Below are 17,512 nucleotides of genomic sequence, written 5' to 3'. Positions count from 1 at the left end.
GGAGGAGCCCTCCTCCATCTCCATCCATCTCCTCCATCTCCATCCATCTCCTCCATCTCCATCCATCTCCTCCATCTCCTCCTCCATCTCCATCTATCTCCCCCTCCATCTCCCCCGCCACAGGAGCTGCTTGGTTCATGGCCAAGGGGCAAGAAAGCAGCTGGCTGGGCAGAGCCTCTGCTGTTTGCCCACCTCTGCCCACCCTGCAGCCCCTGTGCACCCACCCACGGCCAGCCCTGCTGCTCGCTCCCTGGCCAGCAGGATTTTGGGGTCTGGGGCCGTCAGAGCACGCGGAACTGATCTGAAATCACGGCAGAAATGGACCTCTCTCTGCAGTGTCTCTGAATAGCGGCAGCTGTGAGCACACCAACGAAATTCTCGACAAGTAAAGGCTGTGATAGAGCCAGCCCTTGATGCAGAGTGACAATGGCCGATGAAGTCTCGCCTCAGTTTGTCTCACAGCATCTTTTTGGGGGGCCAGAGGTGCTGTAGGACAGCACACTGCCTGCCTGAGATGGGGGCCTCTCCACCACAAGAGGCTTGCCAAGAGCGGATTGTGCCTAAACCCTGTCACAGCGGCAGCACCTTTCCAACCCTGCCTTTTTTTATATTTTCCTATTTATTTTATGATTTGTTATTATACTATTATATTATTTATCTATAAAAATATATATTTGTATAAACATATATTTATATAGATATAAAAAACTAAATATACTTTACATATAATAGATAAAGTATAATGAACAATATAAAAAGTACAATATATAATGTGTAATATATAATACATATACTATAATATATAATATAAATTATAAAATATATATTTACATATAATTTTATTATATATATATATTTAAATTTTCTAATTTTTATTTCTTTTTTTTTTCAATTCCCATCCTTGTTTCCAGGATTGCTGCTGATAATTTCCACGCCAAGCTTTCCCAGCTTGCCTTATTTTTTTTCCTATTTATTTTATTATTTATTTTTATAGTATTATTTTTAATTATTTCTATTTTTATATTATTATTTTTTTAATTTCTATTTTTTATTTCCCATTTCCATCCTTGCTTCCAGGATTACTGCTGATAATTTCCATGCCAAGCTTTCCCAGCTTGCCTTATTTTGGTTTTCCTATTTATTTTATTATTTATTTTTATATTATTATTTTTTTAATTTCTATTTTTTATTTCCCATTTCCATCCTTGCTTCCAGGATTGCTGCTGATAATTTCCGTGCCAAGCTTTCCCAGCTTGCCTTATTTTGTTTTTCCTATTTATTTTATTATTTTTATATATATATATATTTTTTTTTTCTATTTTTCTCCTATTTTTTATTTCTAATTTTTTTTTTTTTTTTTCATTCCCCATCCTTGCTTCCAGGTTTACTGCTGATAATTTCCACGCCAGGCTGGCAGCAGTGAGAAAGCAGAGGCCGTTACCTTTGTTGTAGACATTGGTGGGCAGCTGGATATCGCTGTAGGTTGTGTTCACCAGCAGGTTATTGAAATGCTCATTTGGCTCCAGAATGAATTCATCCCCAAGCTCCACATAATTGTCGTTTTCATCCTTATCATTAATCAGGAGAGAGTTGTAGTAATCAAACTGTTGGTGAAGACAATGGGAAAGAGAAAGACAAAGAGAGAACGGGACAGACTGTTACCAGCACGGCTGGAAACAACACCTCTTTAAAATAAAGAGGGGATGAAGGTCATGAGTTTGTTCCTCACACAGGGCACCATTGAATGTCGCTTTTTATCTTCTTTTCTGCCAGATTTGGGATTAAACGCTCGAGAGATGGTGTTTTGTGTTCGGACTCAGATGTTTATTAATTCTTCTCTATATCACAATCTCACAAACCGTGAGTTCCACAACACTTCAAGCTGACAAATTAAAAATGGAGCTGTCTCTCTCTCTCTACAAGACCTTTTTAGGATAAACTGTCCAATTAAGAAATGACACCTAAATTATTTTGACTTTTAACCCAATAACCAACCACCCGTTGTCCTCAATGCAGATTTTTCTACCCAATTATAAAATCCCACCCAGACCCATGGAGAAGGTGAAAAAGACCTAGCCTACACCCTAAATCCTCCATCCTGCTTTATATCCATTCCTGTATTCTAAACCCTTAAACTCTGAGTTTTGCACCCTGTGATATCACACACTTCTATCCAAACCCCACACCCACAATCCCAGTGCTGTCACTCAATTTTTGGAAGCCTTCTCCACAGCCTCAGGTCAATGCAGTGTTTGCTTGGGGGTCAGAGCCTGGCAGCACAGAAAGCCTGGAATTCCCAGTGCCCAGGGTCCCAACAAGGGACATACGGAGAATCAGGGCTTCAAAGAGGATCAAAATGAGCCACAAAGGAGCTTTTACCAGCTGCAAGTGTCAAGCTGCCCACATGATGGTTTCTGGCCAGTTGGTTGTTGTGCCATGACCCAAAGCACTGCCAGTGCCACTTAAGGGGCAGGGGGCAGCCTCCTGTGGCCCCCCAGAGGGGTTTAGGGGATCAGAAGGGAAGGTGAGGTGTCTCACAGGGTCTGTCTGTCCTGGGTTTAGCGCAGCACACGCCAGTGCCGACCTCACTCGCCCTGTCCCTGCAGCTGTCACTGAGCTCACTCCTGATGGACACCCAGGCAGGATTATCCCCTCGTTCTGTCACTCCAAGGAGCAGGCACTCATGGAGAGAGCAAAGCACCAAGCAGAAGGTGCCCAAGGACACGGCAGTGTCCCCCCACCCCTGAAGGTCACGGGGGATTTACCATCTCCAGTCACTCGGGTACACCCAGGGCATTCTTTGTCCTTGGCTAACCCAGGCTTTTAAGATGGTTTTGCTGACTTTATCTGAGCCAGAGGTTACGTAAGGATTAGTGCTGGAGCACCAGCAGCGCTCAGAGGGTGCAAATGGAGTGTGCAAATACAGAGTGGTGTGCCTCAGCTCACCCGTGCCCCTGGCTGTGAACCCAGCTGACCCAACTGACAGGACCACTGGGATTATTAAAAAAAAAAAAAAAAAAGTGAGATGAAATTAGTAACTGGCTCGATTTCCAGGAGTGTTTCCATTTTTCCCAGCACTGAGACGTGCACTTGCAGCTCTCTGTGCTTGCTCTGCGAACAGAGGACTTCCTTCCACAGCCTCTTCCACTCCAGCTCCCCTCACCAGCAATAATCCCATAGCTTGGCCACAACAAACAGTTATTAACAGAAAGCCAATTATCCAAATTGCTTGGACAGCACCAGACTTTCACCTTAAGGGAAGTCCTGACCAGTGGGTGCCTGTGTGGCGCAGAAAAGATGATGGGAGCTGCTAAGAAAGACGGTGAGAAACTCTGTTCACTTGGATTAAGGGGTTTGCCGTGGGTATTTGTAACAGCATTCTCCTCATTGTTCATTCACACTCGATTTTTAGCTCATTTTCCAGTCAAGCAACCCACAAAGTGCCAGCTAATCTGCACTACAATGTCACATGACGACAGTGCAGCAAAAGTAATGCCAAGAGTACCGTGCAGCCCAAGGTCTTCCCAAATCCTTCCCCTCCCAGAGCCCAAGCTGCTTGGTGTTGCAAGGTTTGGGATCTGCCAAGGGCGCCTCTGACTCCCAGCAGCCTCTGGACGAGCTGAGCGTGCCGCAGACAGGGAATTCCAGGAGCCTGCGGGGTGGCTCCTGGCTGTGCCCGTTCCGGGGCTGCCCTGAGGATGTGCCACACTGAGCGGGGTGAACTCACCTCCAGCGAGGAGTTGTACTCGTGGTTCAGATCTGCATCTTCCGCCGCCTCCACCAGCCTCTAAAGCAAGCACACGGGAAGGAGGGTGAGTGGGCGCTGTGGCAAAGCCCCCCAGATGTTCTCCCAGCTGTGTCAGTGACCCCCTCCTTCACCACAGCCGAGCCTGGGGTTATAAACTTCCCTCCTTCCCTGTCACTCCGTGCTACGATTTCACAGCTTGGAAGGGACATCACCTGCAGCTATCTATTGCCAAGTGTATTCACACCTACTCGCTCCAGAGTCCCTGCTACACCCCTGAGCCACTGCAGATATCACGGGACGTACACGAACAGAAACAGGTCCATTTAGAGAAATGACAGACAGATTTAATTCCATTTTCCATGAGCCCTTCCAAAAAGCCATGGGAAAGGCATTTCAGGCCCAGCCTGATGTCAGGATCTCATCAAAGGAAAAGGCCTTGTGGGAGCCTCAGTCTGGCATTGTTACTGAGACAAAGCCCGTGGCTGGATTTCGTAAAGGGCTCTGCACTGCTGTGGCCATTTATAAGCTCTTACCATTTATGGAAGGCAATAAAATCAGCCAGTTCTCTCCAGCATGGTGCTGCAGGGCACTAATTCTCCGTTGGCACGGACTGGGAAGGGATCCAGCTGAACAAGTACGTGTTTTCAGGGTTGTACAATCAGCAACAAAACTGCCTTCTGCTCCTTCACAAAGGAGAAGGCAATCCAAACACTGGAAAAGTCTGGCTAAGAACTTAACGTTATGGGCCAAAGCCCTGGGACTAAATATGCCCACATTTCACTTGGAGATTCAAATGATGTGTTTCTGGATGACTTTTCCACATTAGAAGCCTTAAACAGTCAAGGCTCTGTGACTACAGAAATATGCTTTTCATGGTAGGTAAATACAGGGGAATATGATAAATCCTTAGAAGCAGGAAGCGAGCGGGGCCAGAACGATTACCTGCTCTGATCTCCCACACTGCAACAGCTACAGACCCCTTGCCACCTCCTCCACACTTCCCCATGTACACAGCTGGAAATCCAAGCGCCTTCCCTGCAGCCAGTGCTCAGGAGGTGCAGAAATTCCCCTGGAGCCACACACACAGCTGAAACAAGCCCCTAGTCTTCAGCAGCCAGAGCGCATTGTGGAAGGATGAGCTGGGTTTTTCACTTTGGAGAGGTTTTCTTCTTCCCACTTTTTAAACAGCTTGTCTCCTGAAACAGTGCTCGTTCCCTTGTATTTATTCCCAGACTTTGTTTTTGCCTTCTTTGCTAATTTGAGCGGAGGGAGAAGCCAGCATCCCCTTGTCTGAACGCCCACACCCTCCCACCAGTGTCTGCTCAAAGCACCAGCTCAGCCAGGGGAGTCCTCACACAACCCCTGCACCCACGCACTCCTGGAGCAGGCAGGAGCCCTGTGCCTGCTGCTCCGGGGCCGCCTGCACTCAAATTCCCTCCCAAAGCCCCGGCGGCCATACCTCAACAGCTTCCACCTTCCTGCGGAGCATGCTCTCCATCTGCTCCGAGAACTTCTTCACCAGCTCCAAGCCGTCCACCTCCTTGATCTTCAGGGTGGGCTCCACGTCTTTGTACTTCTAGAGCCCAAGGGAAAGAGGAAATCCTGCTGAGCAGGGCGTTCTTAGGGAGAGGGATGGATCTGTCCTTGCTGCCTGGGTATTGTCTTTGTGCTGAAACAACTGCTCTGGTTTTATCCCCTTCCATCTCTGCCTTTCCCCCTTTTCCACCCCGTAACTCAGGGTGTGCAGAGCAGTGGCCATACCCACTCTGATCAAACAAAAAACAACTGATCCAACTGTGAGCTGCTGAAAGCAGCAACGCACCTGAGGCTGTTGGTGCCCGTAAACCAGAGAGAGAAGCAGAAGGCCAACTTTTAAAAACCTAAACTGTGCCCTGCGATGGCATCCACAACAGATTATACACATCACACACCTCCAGCTGACCCAAGGCAGAGGGAAGGGCGAGGGGACGGAGCTGTGTGCTGTCATTGCAGCTCTTCCTGTGTCACATCTGTGTGGGGCACTGGTGGGGAGGTGTAGGGATAGGATAGAAAGCTAGTTTGTTATTTTTTTAAGTGCAGTTAACAAATAAATCATCAGTTTCCATATAAAGCTGTTTGAAGAATGAGAAGTCCTTTCAACGCAATGGTTTATTCTAAGGGTGAAAAATAAGTGCACTTGTAATAACAAGAGATTTGTCTCATGAGAATTAGTAAAGGAAATATGTTCACAATCTAGGAATAAATAGTAAAATACCTTTTACTAACCAACAGAACAATTAACAAAAAAGCTATTAACTCAAAGTTTGTAAAAACCATATAAAAACCCAGCATGCAGCCACAATAAAAGAGCATTCTAAACTTTTCTAGTGTCACTCTGTATGTCATAGGCATCCCAACAGCAGGGAGATGTGCTGGCAGGGCAGGGGCTGTCCTCCACCGTGATTCACACAACCCAGGAACTGAAAAAACCCAGGAGAACCTCTCAACTGCGTGCCCATAATCTGCCTCCTTAAATCTGCTCCTTTAAGGCTGGATACAATGGACTTTATTCCTCCTTTCCAAAAAACCCCACAGCTAACGGAGACAGCCAGAAAGAGAGAGTAAAGAAACCCGGGAAAGGATGCAGGATGATGAACTCATTCCAGAAAAGACAGAGCCCTGGCTCCTGGGCAGCGTGGCAGCACGAAGGGAAGGGATTGCAGTTCCCTGTCCCTCAGTGTCAGCTCTGCCTGCAGTGGGTTCAGCCCCCCGCATCCCCACGCTGTGTCAGCAGCACGGCGGCAAATCCCAGCCAGGGGAAAAGCTGGGCAGCTCTTGGGGCCGCTGGGAGAGATAGAAACGAGGCGGTGGAAAGGGCAAGGGGATGGCAGGGGCTCCAGCGACACCTCTGACCCAGAGGGAAGCAGCAGGGAAGGGACTCGGCAGGTGTTTGGGGTGAGCCCCCGGAGCCCCTTTTGCCCAAGAAGCTCCCTGGCCACCCGGGAGGGAGAGGATGGGGCAGGCTGAGGAGGTCAGCCAGAAATAGCAGCAGCACCCAGCCCCAGCAGGCGTGGCAGGGAGGCCGCTCGCTCTGTCTGGCGCGATTAGCAGCGAGGGTTTTACGGGATTAAAAACGCCAGGCCTGGCTTCCCCTCCGCTGGGGAGCAGGGACAGCAGGAGCAGGAGGAGGGATTGAGCAGGAAGGCTGGGGTAACCACGCTGCCAGGGGAGGAATGTGCTGCCACAACCCCCTGGGTGCCTGTTCCTTCAGCTCCACGTCGTGGTTCCGCCAGGAGAGGAGCGATCTCTGCCAGGCTGGGTTTAACCAAGCCCTGCTCAGGGGGAGGAAGGTGATCTCTCCTGGGAAAGCTCACCGAGAGGGACACACACCAGTACACGCCCCACAAAGTCACCTGCCACCAGCTACCTCCATCCAAAGCTTCTGGAGAAATATGGCTTTTCCCCCCTCTCAGTTAATATTTTTTTTTTTTTTTTTAATGTGCTTTTGGCATACTCGCATGTTCCTGGGGTAAGAGGAATTGTGAGGAGTCACAAGCAGCCTGATAATGGCACACGCATCTCAGCCCTGAGATCTAGCCAGAGGTGGGAAGGAAAAAAAAACCCCAACACTGAAAAAACCCCCAACTTTCTGCAAAGTTCTGCTAAGGAATATGCCAGGTTTGAGCTCAAATCCTATCTGAGCTTTTTTTTCCCTACAAATGAACCAGCAAACCACTGCATGCCTGTATTCCTCTAAAGGTTTTGGCTTCTTTTCTTCTCTGCCAAGGTCAGGATGAATAATACTCAGGAAAACACCAACCCCAAGTTCGGACTTGGAATGTTCCTTATCTCTTATCTATTTGCAGTATTTACAGGCTCACGAGCCATGAGCTCTTGGAAAACGAAGGTAAAATGGTTATTTAAGGGATAATCCCCCAATAACGAGGTGACACCTCTATTATTTATATTTTGACCCAATAATGACCATCCAAGGCCTTCAATGTGAACCTTTTTCACCCAATTACAGAAAACCACCCAAACCCAAGAAGAAGAAGGTGAAGAAGAAGGACAAAGCCAACACCCCAATTTCTCCATCTTGATTCACGTGCACCACTATGCAGTAAAACCCCAAATTCTCCGTTTCTAGGATTCCAGCGTATTCCTGCCGTGGGAATCTCTGGCTATTGGCGACGGTTCATCCAAGAATTTCTAAGAGCAGAGCTGCGATGGCAGTGCTGTCACCAGGCACCACGGCTGGAGGTCAGCAAGGTGCACGTAGCTGTCCAACCTGTGCTTGGGGTTCAGCCCACCAGCTCATCAAGAGTCACAGAGCAGGAGTCAGGCTTGGGAGAACTGCCAGAAAGTCATCTCAGCTCTAGCAGAAAACCTTGTCTTATCCATCTAGCACTCAGCATTCCCTCAGAACAGCAGGAGCAATTCATTAAGATTCCCCTTCTGCAGCGACGGGGGTGGGGATTTAAAAGTAGAATCTCCAGAATTCGGTATCCTGAGGTTTACCTCTGAGCAGAGAGGTGTCACCAAATACATATTCCTGTCCCCACCTCCATAAGATTCAGCCTATTGAAGCAGACAGTGCTGCATTACTCACTGCTAGAGGAGCTAAATGAGGAGTGTGAAAGACATTCCTCTCATCTTCACCCGGGAACACGTCCTGACTGAACTTCTCAAGTTTGCCTGCTCCTTGCCGTGGGTTTTTGGGGTTTCCAATAACGGCAGGGCAAAGCCCTGATGCTGGGTGAAAGCCTGCCCTGGGGGATTCGAGGGACGCCTGCCAGCTCTGGGAATGAGGGATGCAGGGGATCCCAGCTCTCTGGGAAGGATGCAGCCCCGAAGGAAAGGCAGCTGCTTGAGTTTGCAGCACGATTTCAGGGCTCTTCTTGAGGAAACAAACAAAAGGCCCGAAGAAAACGAAGCCAACTCAAAACCACAAAAGAGAGCTCATGCCAAGTGTTAAAGGCAGGGTTTACATGCAAAGCATTCGGTAAATGACAAATCACGACTCTCACAGCAACTTCAAGACTGTTAGGCACGAGGGAGACATGAAATAAGATACAAACTGAGATAACAGCACCTTCTGTACCTCCTCAAAGACAAAATGCATGTTGACTTAGACAAGCACTGAGAAAAGTATCACCTGGACCTCTGCTCTGTGCTCCCCACCCTTCTGCTGGTCTGGGCACAGCCATGCACGCAGAGAAATATTTGATGTGAAAAACAGCCCCAAAAAAGAGAGAGGTGCCTGGGGAGCAGGTAAATCCATCTGTTTAATTTCCAGATTTTTGCCTACCTTCTGCAACAGGAGAGAGCCCGAATACTTAGTCGCAACGGAGTACAGCTCCCCACCAAAGGCATCTGCCCAGGCCTTCACCCTAAAAAGAGGGCCAGGAGAAGGAGAAGCAATGTTAATAACCCCTGGTTACTTCTCCAGGCAGTTAAAACTCCACCTTCCCCAGGACAAACCCCTCTATTTCTCTAAGCCACTCTTCCACAGTGGCAGTGTTCTGTCCCCAGACCCCAGCCAGACAAGCAGCAAGGCAGGGGACAGTCCAGCTGCCCTTGGACACTGTAGCCAGGACAGTGGTGAGCAGGGAGAAGCACCGAGCCCTGCTGCTCTCAGACGCTGTGCTCGGAGATGAATTTGTCCCACCTAACTGCAGGTGTACAAATTCGGCCTCAGACAGCATCCCAGCTCCTTCTGTTGCTGGCAAGGTGAAATAAATTGCTTTCTGCAGACACCTATTTGTCTTCCCTGACAGGCCCTGGGGTGAAGGGCTGGACACCAAGAGCCAAATCTGGGAAATAAGAAGAGAAATAAGTGTCAGCACTTGAGGAAGGTGTCATGACCCACCCCTTGCTTCCAGCTCCTCCAGCAGAGCAGGCCAGAGACTGAGGAGCCAGGAGGATCCTCTGCTCTCCCTGCTGGAAAACGCCACAGCAGATCATGCACAATGTCACTGCACAGCAGCCTCATGCTTGTGCCACCCTGGAAATGACAGAGGGCAGCCACCCCACGTGGGGAAAATCTGGATGTTGGTGAGCCTGTCTGTGAACAAGCCAAGCCCCAAATCGAAATAGATGGCTCCCAAAATTGGCAGGTTTTTGTGGGTTTTTTTTTTTTTTTTTGGACAGATTATTTGTTTTTGACTAAGTGAATGCTAAATTAGAAGTTATAATCCAGTGATCCCATAAGGTGTTTAAACAGAGGGAAGGAGATAAAAAGCCCTCCGCACCAGTAAAGAAGTGAGAAGTCATCTCTGTTCCCTGAAATGAAGAATCCTTTGCCTTTCAAGTTGTTTATCTTTAAAATAACACCCCATCCACATGAGCCCATAACACACATGCAGCCATGCAAAAAAAGGCTACGTGACATGGAAGGTCCACAAGTGCAAAAGTTCCCGGGCAGCTCTTTTTGTGCAAGTTAAAAGCCACAAGCAGACTGCTCTTCTTGTAAAAATTTACCAGAACAAACCAAGAGAGTCTTCTCTCTCTAAAAAGACTGAGTAAAACTCTATTTCATAAATAGTACTAACCTAAAGCTCTAAGTTGTGTCTCTTTACGTTGTTTGTAAAAAAGTAAACGCTTAAGTAGAAGAAAAGGGGAGTTTTAAGTTTTGTTTTGATTCTCTTTTTTTTTCTAGTGTGCATTAACAAATCTTTGTAACCTTTAAAATTTGAGCCTGCCTTACAATTTCTCCTAATCCTACCTCACAGCAGCGTTCTAATAGACCCCCAAGCCACTGCACTGAATTTAACAAACCCAGCAGGCAGCAAAGGCAAAGGCGTTGCAGCACTGGATCAGGAAGCTGCTCCATGAGCCACCCTGGGCAGCTCCACCTCCCTCAACAAGGATTCACCTCGGAGAGATTCAGTTAATGCAGCAAGTGCCCTTCTCCACTGAGCAGAACACCCTGCCCATTTGTGATGTGTGGAGTCCTACCTGCAGCCCCCAGGGGAGTTTGGGGGGTCCCAAGAGGCTTTAACCTCAGGGCCTGAGTTCCCAGAGCAGGGCAGCACGAATAACAGCACCAAACCCACCCAGAGATGGGCTCGGGGGCAAAGCCAGCGCAGCAGCAGGGCAATAACCACAGGAGATTGCTCCAGCCCAGCAAAGCTCACACTTTCCCAGGCTCAGCCTCCCCCCCTGCACACAGGGACACCCAGGGGATGATCTGGAGCAAGCACAGAGCTTCAGCTCTGCTCTGCACCTCTCTCCACTGCTATAAAAAGAGCAGGAGAGAGTGGGTGCCTTTTAAAATCAATCCTTAATTGGCAACGAGGCATTCGTATTTAACCACTCAGTGTGAACTACCACCAGCTAAACTCAATTATTTATTTTTTTCTTTTGCATTCTGCTCTGCATCTCATTTTTCTGAGCCAGAGCTTTTATCTCATCGTTTCATCCTCAGAGAAAAAAGGAATACAGGTATGTTCCAGGAGACCAGGATTTATTGGGCTGTATCGCAGTTATTCTGGCAAGCCTGGAATAAAAGAGGAACAGGGATCCCATGGGATGCTTTCCTGTTTGTTGTAGCAGGGACTAATGCATTCCCTTAGCAATGAGGATCTCTGCCTCAGCGTTTACCTCGATGCCCATCTGCCGCCCATCTCATACACGAGTTTAAAGTATGAGATGTTTTGTGCTGAATTTAACCAATATTCTCCAGTCTCCTCGCCTTTTACTACAGAAGGAGAGAACCTGAACGTGAAGGGATAGCAATTTTAGCAGGGATGTTTATTTTTACCCCATTTCCCTCCCTGCACCTCTGCTTTGTGTAGCGTGCCCCTACTCCCTCCAGCCCTCAACATTTTTCAGCCCAGCAGTGTGGAAGAGTCTGTGGCGTTAATTTCTGATTAGTGGGTGCAGTCAAGCATCCTCTTGAAAGTTGAAGCTTCCAGCAGCAGCAGAACTGGAATAAAAAGGGGGTTTGTGTAGTTTGGGGCAGTCTGCTCTGGCTCAGGGGCTGGTTATTTCTTCTGGTCTCAAAGCAGAGGAGGAACGAGGCACAAAGACAGGGGGGGCAAAGGGAGGGCCAGGGGCTGGCAGCTTTGGAGGACGGGTTGGAAGATTGAGGGGCACAGAGGAACGAGAGGGCACAGAGGTCTCCAATCCCCGCGTTACAGGGCTGAAGTTTGTGTCTCTAAAAGCACCTGGTGGCATTTTGTGGAAGTGGAAAAGCGGGAAAGTGAAGAGGCAGAAATACACTGGCATTTACGTATTAAAAGACAATTATTTGCCAGGGAAATGAGCAGCCTCAGAATACTGGGAAATTAAGGGCAGCCTGCTGAACTTAAATAGGCTTCCTTTACTTTTTTTTTTTTTTTTTTTTTTTTCATAAAGGAATGAGAGGTCAGTCTGAAATTCATCAGGTTGCAGAGGAATTTCTTCCAAGGTCCCTGGCTCTGTCCAGCTCAGGAGCAGACGTGGAAAGGCAACAGGAGCAGCCTGAAGAGGCCACACCAGGTTGATCTTTGCCTCTCCCCGGTGTTTCCACCAGCCCAAGAAGCCAGCCCCACCTCCCGGGCAGCACAGAGCTGTGTCCAGAGGGGAGGAAGAGCTGCTCTGTGTGCTGAACTTGCACCAGAAGCATCACTGGGAACTGAGTGAGCAGATTTCTGCGCTGCTGGAGCTGGAGCTGAGCGAGCTCTGGGGGAAGCTGGCGGTGCTCCAAGCAGGATGCAGCAGAGCCCTGTGTCACCTCACCCTGAGCCAACCCAGCTGCTGCTGGAAGGGCTCTGCCTCTGTGTCCCCAAAATGTCCCCGTGTAACCCATGAAACAGAGCCACTCTCTGCTGGTTTGCTCCCTCTGGGCCTCTGGGCCATCGTATTTCTCTACTGAAATTTCCTTTAGAAAGGGCGACTTTTGTGTTTCGGTTAAATTCGTGAGTGGATTTGAAACACCAGGGATTAATTTAGCCCTTGGTCTGGTTTGAGTACCAGAGGAGAAAAGCTCTTTTTCTATTGTTTATTCTTCATTCTTGTACAGGAATAAGTTCCAAATTGTGCAAAGTGACGTACATTTATCTATTTTTTTTTCCAGTAGTAAAGGGCTCTCGCGTTATAGCCAAACACATCAGAAAAGGATTTGGTCAGAGATTGCCTGCCTCTAATCCCTGCTCTTATATTCAGTGGAAAGAACAGCAGAAAGGACGGGCTGGCTCCTAAATGCCACAGGCTTCAATGCTGACAGGAATTCCTGTGCAGCGTTTACCCTGCACATGGAGCCTTGATTGGCGTGGTTTGGGGCTGGCAGAAGCGGCATTTCATCTCGTGTAACCTCTGTGCCCTTTCTGTGAAACCCAAATCAGCAAGAAGCACCTTTGCTGGGGAAGGCCTTGATGGTGCAAGAGCAGGATTGGCAGCAAAGTCTCCTGGGACCCTCCTGGATAACGTCAGCGCAGCCCCTGCTCAGATGGCTGCGCCGGTGGCACACCTGTAAGGGTGTTTGTTATTGGCAATTTTTGACTAAAAAAACATTTCCCCAAATGCAGGAAAGAGCTTAATCTGATTTGACTGATTTTCCAGACGTATCTCCTTCTGAAGCTGGCAGGCAGCGCCGTCTCCCCTCCAGCCCAAGCTGCTGTCCTGCACCCCAGAAGCTGCCCCACGACTTGGACCAACGGCGGCGCTGACATTTTTAATCCTTGAAAGGATTTAACTTGTCCAAATCAGCTTAACAAGGTGCAGTTTTTATTAACCGGGGTTGCTGAGGCGTGTTGGGCTCCTGGGGGGGCTGCCAGCCCAAAAAGATGCATCCAGAGTCCCTGCACGTGCAGTGCACGCACGAACCGTGGCTGGGTGTGCTTTGAGGGGCAGCTCAGCTTCTCGTTCCTTCTCTCCAGAGCTCTGGGAAGGGACAATAAACCTTTTGTAGGGAGGTGGAGCAAGCACGAGCAAGGAGTGCTGAGGCCTCTCTCGCGGTTTGAGCCTCCCTCTCGCTCTCCCATCCCCTGCCAGCCACCCACGAGGACCGGCTCTGTGAATCCCCGGGACCCACACCAACGCTGGGAGCGGAGCCCCGGGGCTCAAACCCTGCCCTGCCCCACCTGCACGGCAAAGAGCCGTGCCTTTGCTCCCGCGGCCCGTGTGCACCTCCGCGGCCGGGGCTGCGCATCCCTCGGGTGCTCCCAGCAGCATCCCCTGAACCCACCCTGCTGCCCAGCGGGGGCCACTCCTGTCGGCCTGCAGGGCGGGATCTCGGCAGCAGCAGCAGCAGCAGCAGGGAGGGGTTACAAACGTGTCTTTAAAGTGCTTTTCCTTCTGCTGCCCATGCATTCAGCAGAGCACTAATAGGTGTCAGAGCTCCTAGCTAGAGGAGATGAGTATCGCTGCTGGACGGGCGGGGAGGGAGGTGCTGCACGCCGGCCTGGACCCTCTGTTTTCTCTGTGCCCCCCACGCCTGTGTCCCCTGTCGGGGAGGGAAATGCCACCCCCGGAGGAGCCTGGGGCATCCCCACCCGCCTGCCCCAGCAGAAACACTCACGTCTCCAGCGGGATCCTGGTCTGGGCCCTGGCGCAGGGCGGGAGGCAGAGCAGACCGAGCATCATCATCACCATCACCATCATCATCCTCCTCCTCCTCCACGGGACGGCGCAGAGCCCCATCCTGCGGGCTCCGGCCATCAGCAGGGGCTGCTGCCGGCGGCGTGCGGGGGCTGCCCGCGGTTCCTGCTGCCCCGGGGGGGCTCCCCGGCGGCCCGGGCCATGCTGCGGCCCCGGGAGCTCTGTCCGTGCGGGGCCGAGCCCCGGGAGCTCTGTCCGTGCGGGGCCGAGCCCCGGGAGCTCTGTCCGTGCGGGGCCGAGCCCCGGGAGCTCTGTCCGTGCGGGGCCGAGCCCCGGGAGCTCTGTCCGTGCGGGGCCGAGCCCCGGGAGCTGTGTCCGTGCGGGGCCGAGCCCCGGGGAGCGCCGTCGGGGCCGCCCGACCCGGGGCACCGAACCGCGGGGAACCGCGGCCGGGAGCGCACCCAGGGGCTGTGAGCGCACCCAGGGGTGCGGAGCTCTCCCGGCCCCGGGCAGGGGTGCGCACCCAGGGGTGCGGAGCTCTCCCAGCCCCAGGACGGAGCTCCTCGCCGGGAGCTGCGGCGGCTCCGTAATCCCCTGCCAGCCCTTAATCCCCTCGGCGAGCAGCAACCAGCAGCCACAGATTTAGGGAAGTGGAGTGGGATGAAATCAGCCGGGATTACTCTGATTTCTGAAGACGGCCCCGGGCTCCTCCAGGCCGTGCCTGCTTTGAGGGGGTCGCATCCGCAGCCCCCAAACCCTCCGCGGAGCTTTGATCCGCGCCTGGCAGCGCCTCCCCGAGCTGCAGGGGCCCCGGCGGGCTGTCCCCGCATTGTCACCTGCCCGGAGCCACGCGGGGCTGGCACAGCAGCCTGGGGCAGCGGGGGAGCCCTCGGGGCCTGCCCGGTGCTGAGGGACGCCGAGGAAGATGAGGATGATGAGGGATGCTTTGCACAGGGATGATGAGGTTGCTGAGGATGCTGAGGATGCTGAGGGATGATGAGGGATGCTGAGGATGCTTTGCACAGGGATGTTGAGGTTGCTGAGGATGCTCAGGATGCTGAGGATGATGAAGATGCTGAGGATGATGAAGATGCTGAGGATGATGAGGGATGCTGAGGATGATGAGGATGCTGAGGACACTTTGCACAGGGATGCTGAGGGTGCTGAGGATGCTGAGAATGTTGAGGATGATGAAGATGCTGAGGATGATGGAGATGCTGAGGATGATGAGGATGGTGAAGATGATGAAGACGCTTTGCACAGGGATGCTGAGGATGTTGAGGATGATGAGGATGCTGAGGATGCTGAGGACGCTTTGCACAGGGATGCTGAGGATGATGAGGATGCTGAGGATGATGAGGATGCTGAGGATACTTTGCACAGGGATGATGAAGATGCTGAGGGGTGCTGAGGATGCTGAGGATGTTGAGGATGATGAAGATGCTGAGGATGATGGAGATGCTGAGGATGATGAGGATGATGAGGATGATGAGGATGATGAGGATGATGAAGACGCTTTGCACAGGGATGCTGAGGATGATGAGGATGATGAGGATGCTGAGGATGCTTTGAACAGGGATGCTGAGGCCGGGCACTGATGTCCTGGCAGCACCCAGGACAGCAGTGCCAGGGCAATCTCCCTCCAGGCCGTGCCTGTGGCTCTGTGGCAGGGCAGAGGAGGGGAAATGAGCACTGGGAAGCCAAAGCGACACGAAAGAGAGGCCTCTGCCAGTTCCAGCTGCTGGCCTCCTAACGTGAGTGATTATTCATTAACGGGCAGACCTTCCCGTTTGGCCAACATTCACTTGAGCCTGCCATCCCCTGGTCTGTGTCTGGATAAAAATGGACCGAAGGCGCCCCATTTGGGCGTGATGAACGGCAGGGAGCACGCTCATCGTCATCAGGAGAACATGAATTATAAATAACCACAGACAGGGCAGCGGAGAGCAGAAATTGCTGCAGCAGCCTGCTGGACAGCTTGACTCTACGGCTGGGAATGATCCCATTTATTGCAGCGCCTTCCAATCATCTTCTGCACGTTTGCGGATGGCTTGTTTAGCGAAAAACACGGCGTAAAGTGCGAATGTTTAATGGAAAATGCAATTGTTTAGTGGAAAATGCAATTGTTTCATGGAAAATGCGAATGTGCAATGTAAATTGCAATTGTTTAACGTAAAACTTGGGGTGAAGTGCGAATGTTTAATGGAAAATGCAATTGTTTAGTGGAAAATGCGAATGTGCAATGTAAATTGCAATTGTTTAACGTAAAACTTGGGGTAAAGTGCAAATGTTTAATGGAAAATGCAATTGTTTAGTGGAAAACGCAATTGTTTAATGGAAAATGTGAATGTGCAATGTAAAATGCAATTGTTTAACGTAAAACTTGAGGCAAAGTGCGAATGTTTAATGGAAAATGCAATTGTTTAGTGGAAAATGCAATTGTTTTATGTAAAGTGCGATTGTTTCATGTAAAATGTGAGTGTGTAATGTAAAATGCAATTGTTTAGCGTAAAACCCGGCGTAAAGTGCGAATGTTTAATGGAAAATGCAATTGTTTAGTGGAAAATGCAATTGTTTAATGGAAAATGCGAATGTGCAATGTAAAATGCAATTGTTTAATGTAAAACACTGCGTAAAATGTGAATATTTAATGGAAAATGCAAATGTTTAATGTAAAATGCAAATGTGTAATGTAAAACGCAATTGTTTAACGTAAAACATGGCCTAAAATGTGAATGTTTAATGGAAAATGCAAATCTTTAATGTAAAGTGCAATGGTTTAATGGAAAATGCAATTGTTTAATGGAAAATGTGATGTAAAATGCAAATGTTTAATGTAAAGTGCAATTGTTTCATGTAAAATGTGACATAAAATGCAGATGTTTAATGTAAAGTGCAATTGTTTATTTAATGTAAAGTGCAATTTGTTAATGTAAAATGCAATGTAAAGTGCAATTGTTTCACGTAAAATGCAATTGTTTAATGTAAAATGCAAAGCCACACTAGATCATTAGGTTTCTCTAAGGACAGGGAGGGGGAAACTCGCTGTCAAAGCACTGAAATAAAATTATAGGCCCATAGTATAGATGGCAACTGTAGAGAAAATTAACTTTATCCCAGCCCCAACCAGCGCAGATGCACTTTAAATGGGATGAGAGAAGCGACAGAGGAAATGCTGAAAAGGGAATAAAACCAGGAAACCTTGAACAGAGGTTAAATTGTATGCTGAGGAGGCTGAAAGGCTGTGGTGAGGAGTTAAGCAGT

At 49.8% G+C, this 17,512-nt stretch overlaps 1 protein-coding gene across 1 annotated transcript in view; it reads right to left on the bottom strand.

Annotated features, from left to right (window-relative positions):
* The window catches only part of CACNA2D4 (calcium voltage-gated channel auxiliary subunit alpha2delta 4), a 124,276-nt gene extending 109,935 nt beyond the window's left edge, over window positions 1–14,341 (bottom strand). The window contains exons 1-5 of the mRNA XM_058420138.1: window positions 14,229–14,341; window positions 9,036–9,117; window positions 5,208–5,324; window positions 3,728–3,787; window positions 1,442–1,604 (exon numbers count right to left, since the gene is read on the bottom strand). Coding sequence (XP_058276121.1) covers window positions 1,442–1,604; window positions 3,728–3,787; window positions 5,208–5,324; window positions 9,036–9,117; window positions 14,229–14,314 — 508 coding nt within the window. The 5' untranslated portion in view covers window positions 14,315–14,341. The remainder of the gene's footprint in view (window positions 1–1,441; window positions 1,605–3,727; window positions 3,788–5,207; window positions 5,325–9,035; window positions 9,118–14,228) is intronic.
* Window positions 14,342–17,512: the final 3,171 nt, after the last annotated feature.

This window comes from Hirundo rustica, chromosome 4 (assembly GCF_015227805.2).
Source record: "Hirundo rustica isolate bHirRus1 chromosome 4, bHirRus1.pri.v3, whole genome shotgun sequence".
In the NCBI taxonomy this organism is placed as follows: Eukaryota; Metazoa; Chordata; class Aves; order Passeriformes; family Hirundinidae; genus Hirundo; species Hirundo rustica.
The sequence above is the reverse complement of the archived record's forward strand: the minus strand, read 5'-3'. Positions and strand labels throughout refer to the sequence as shown.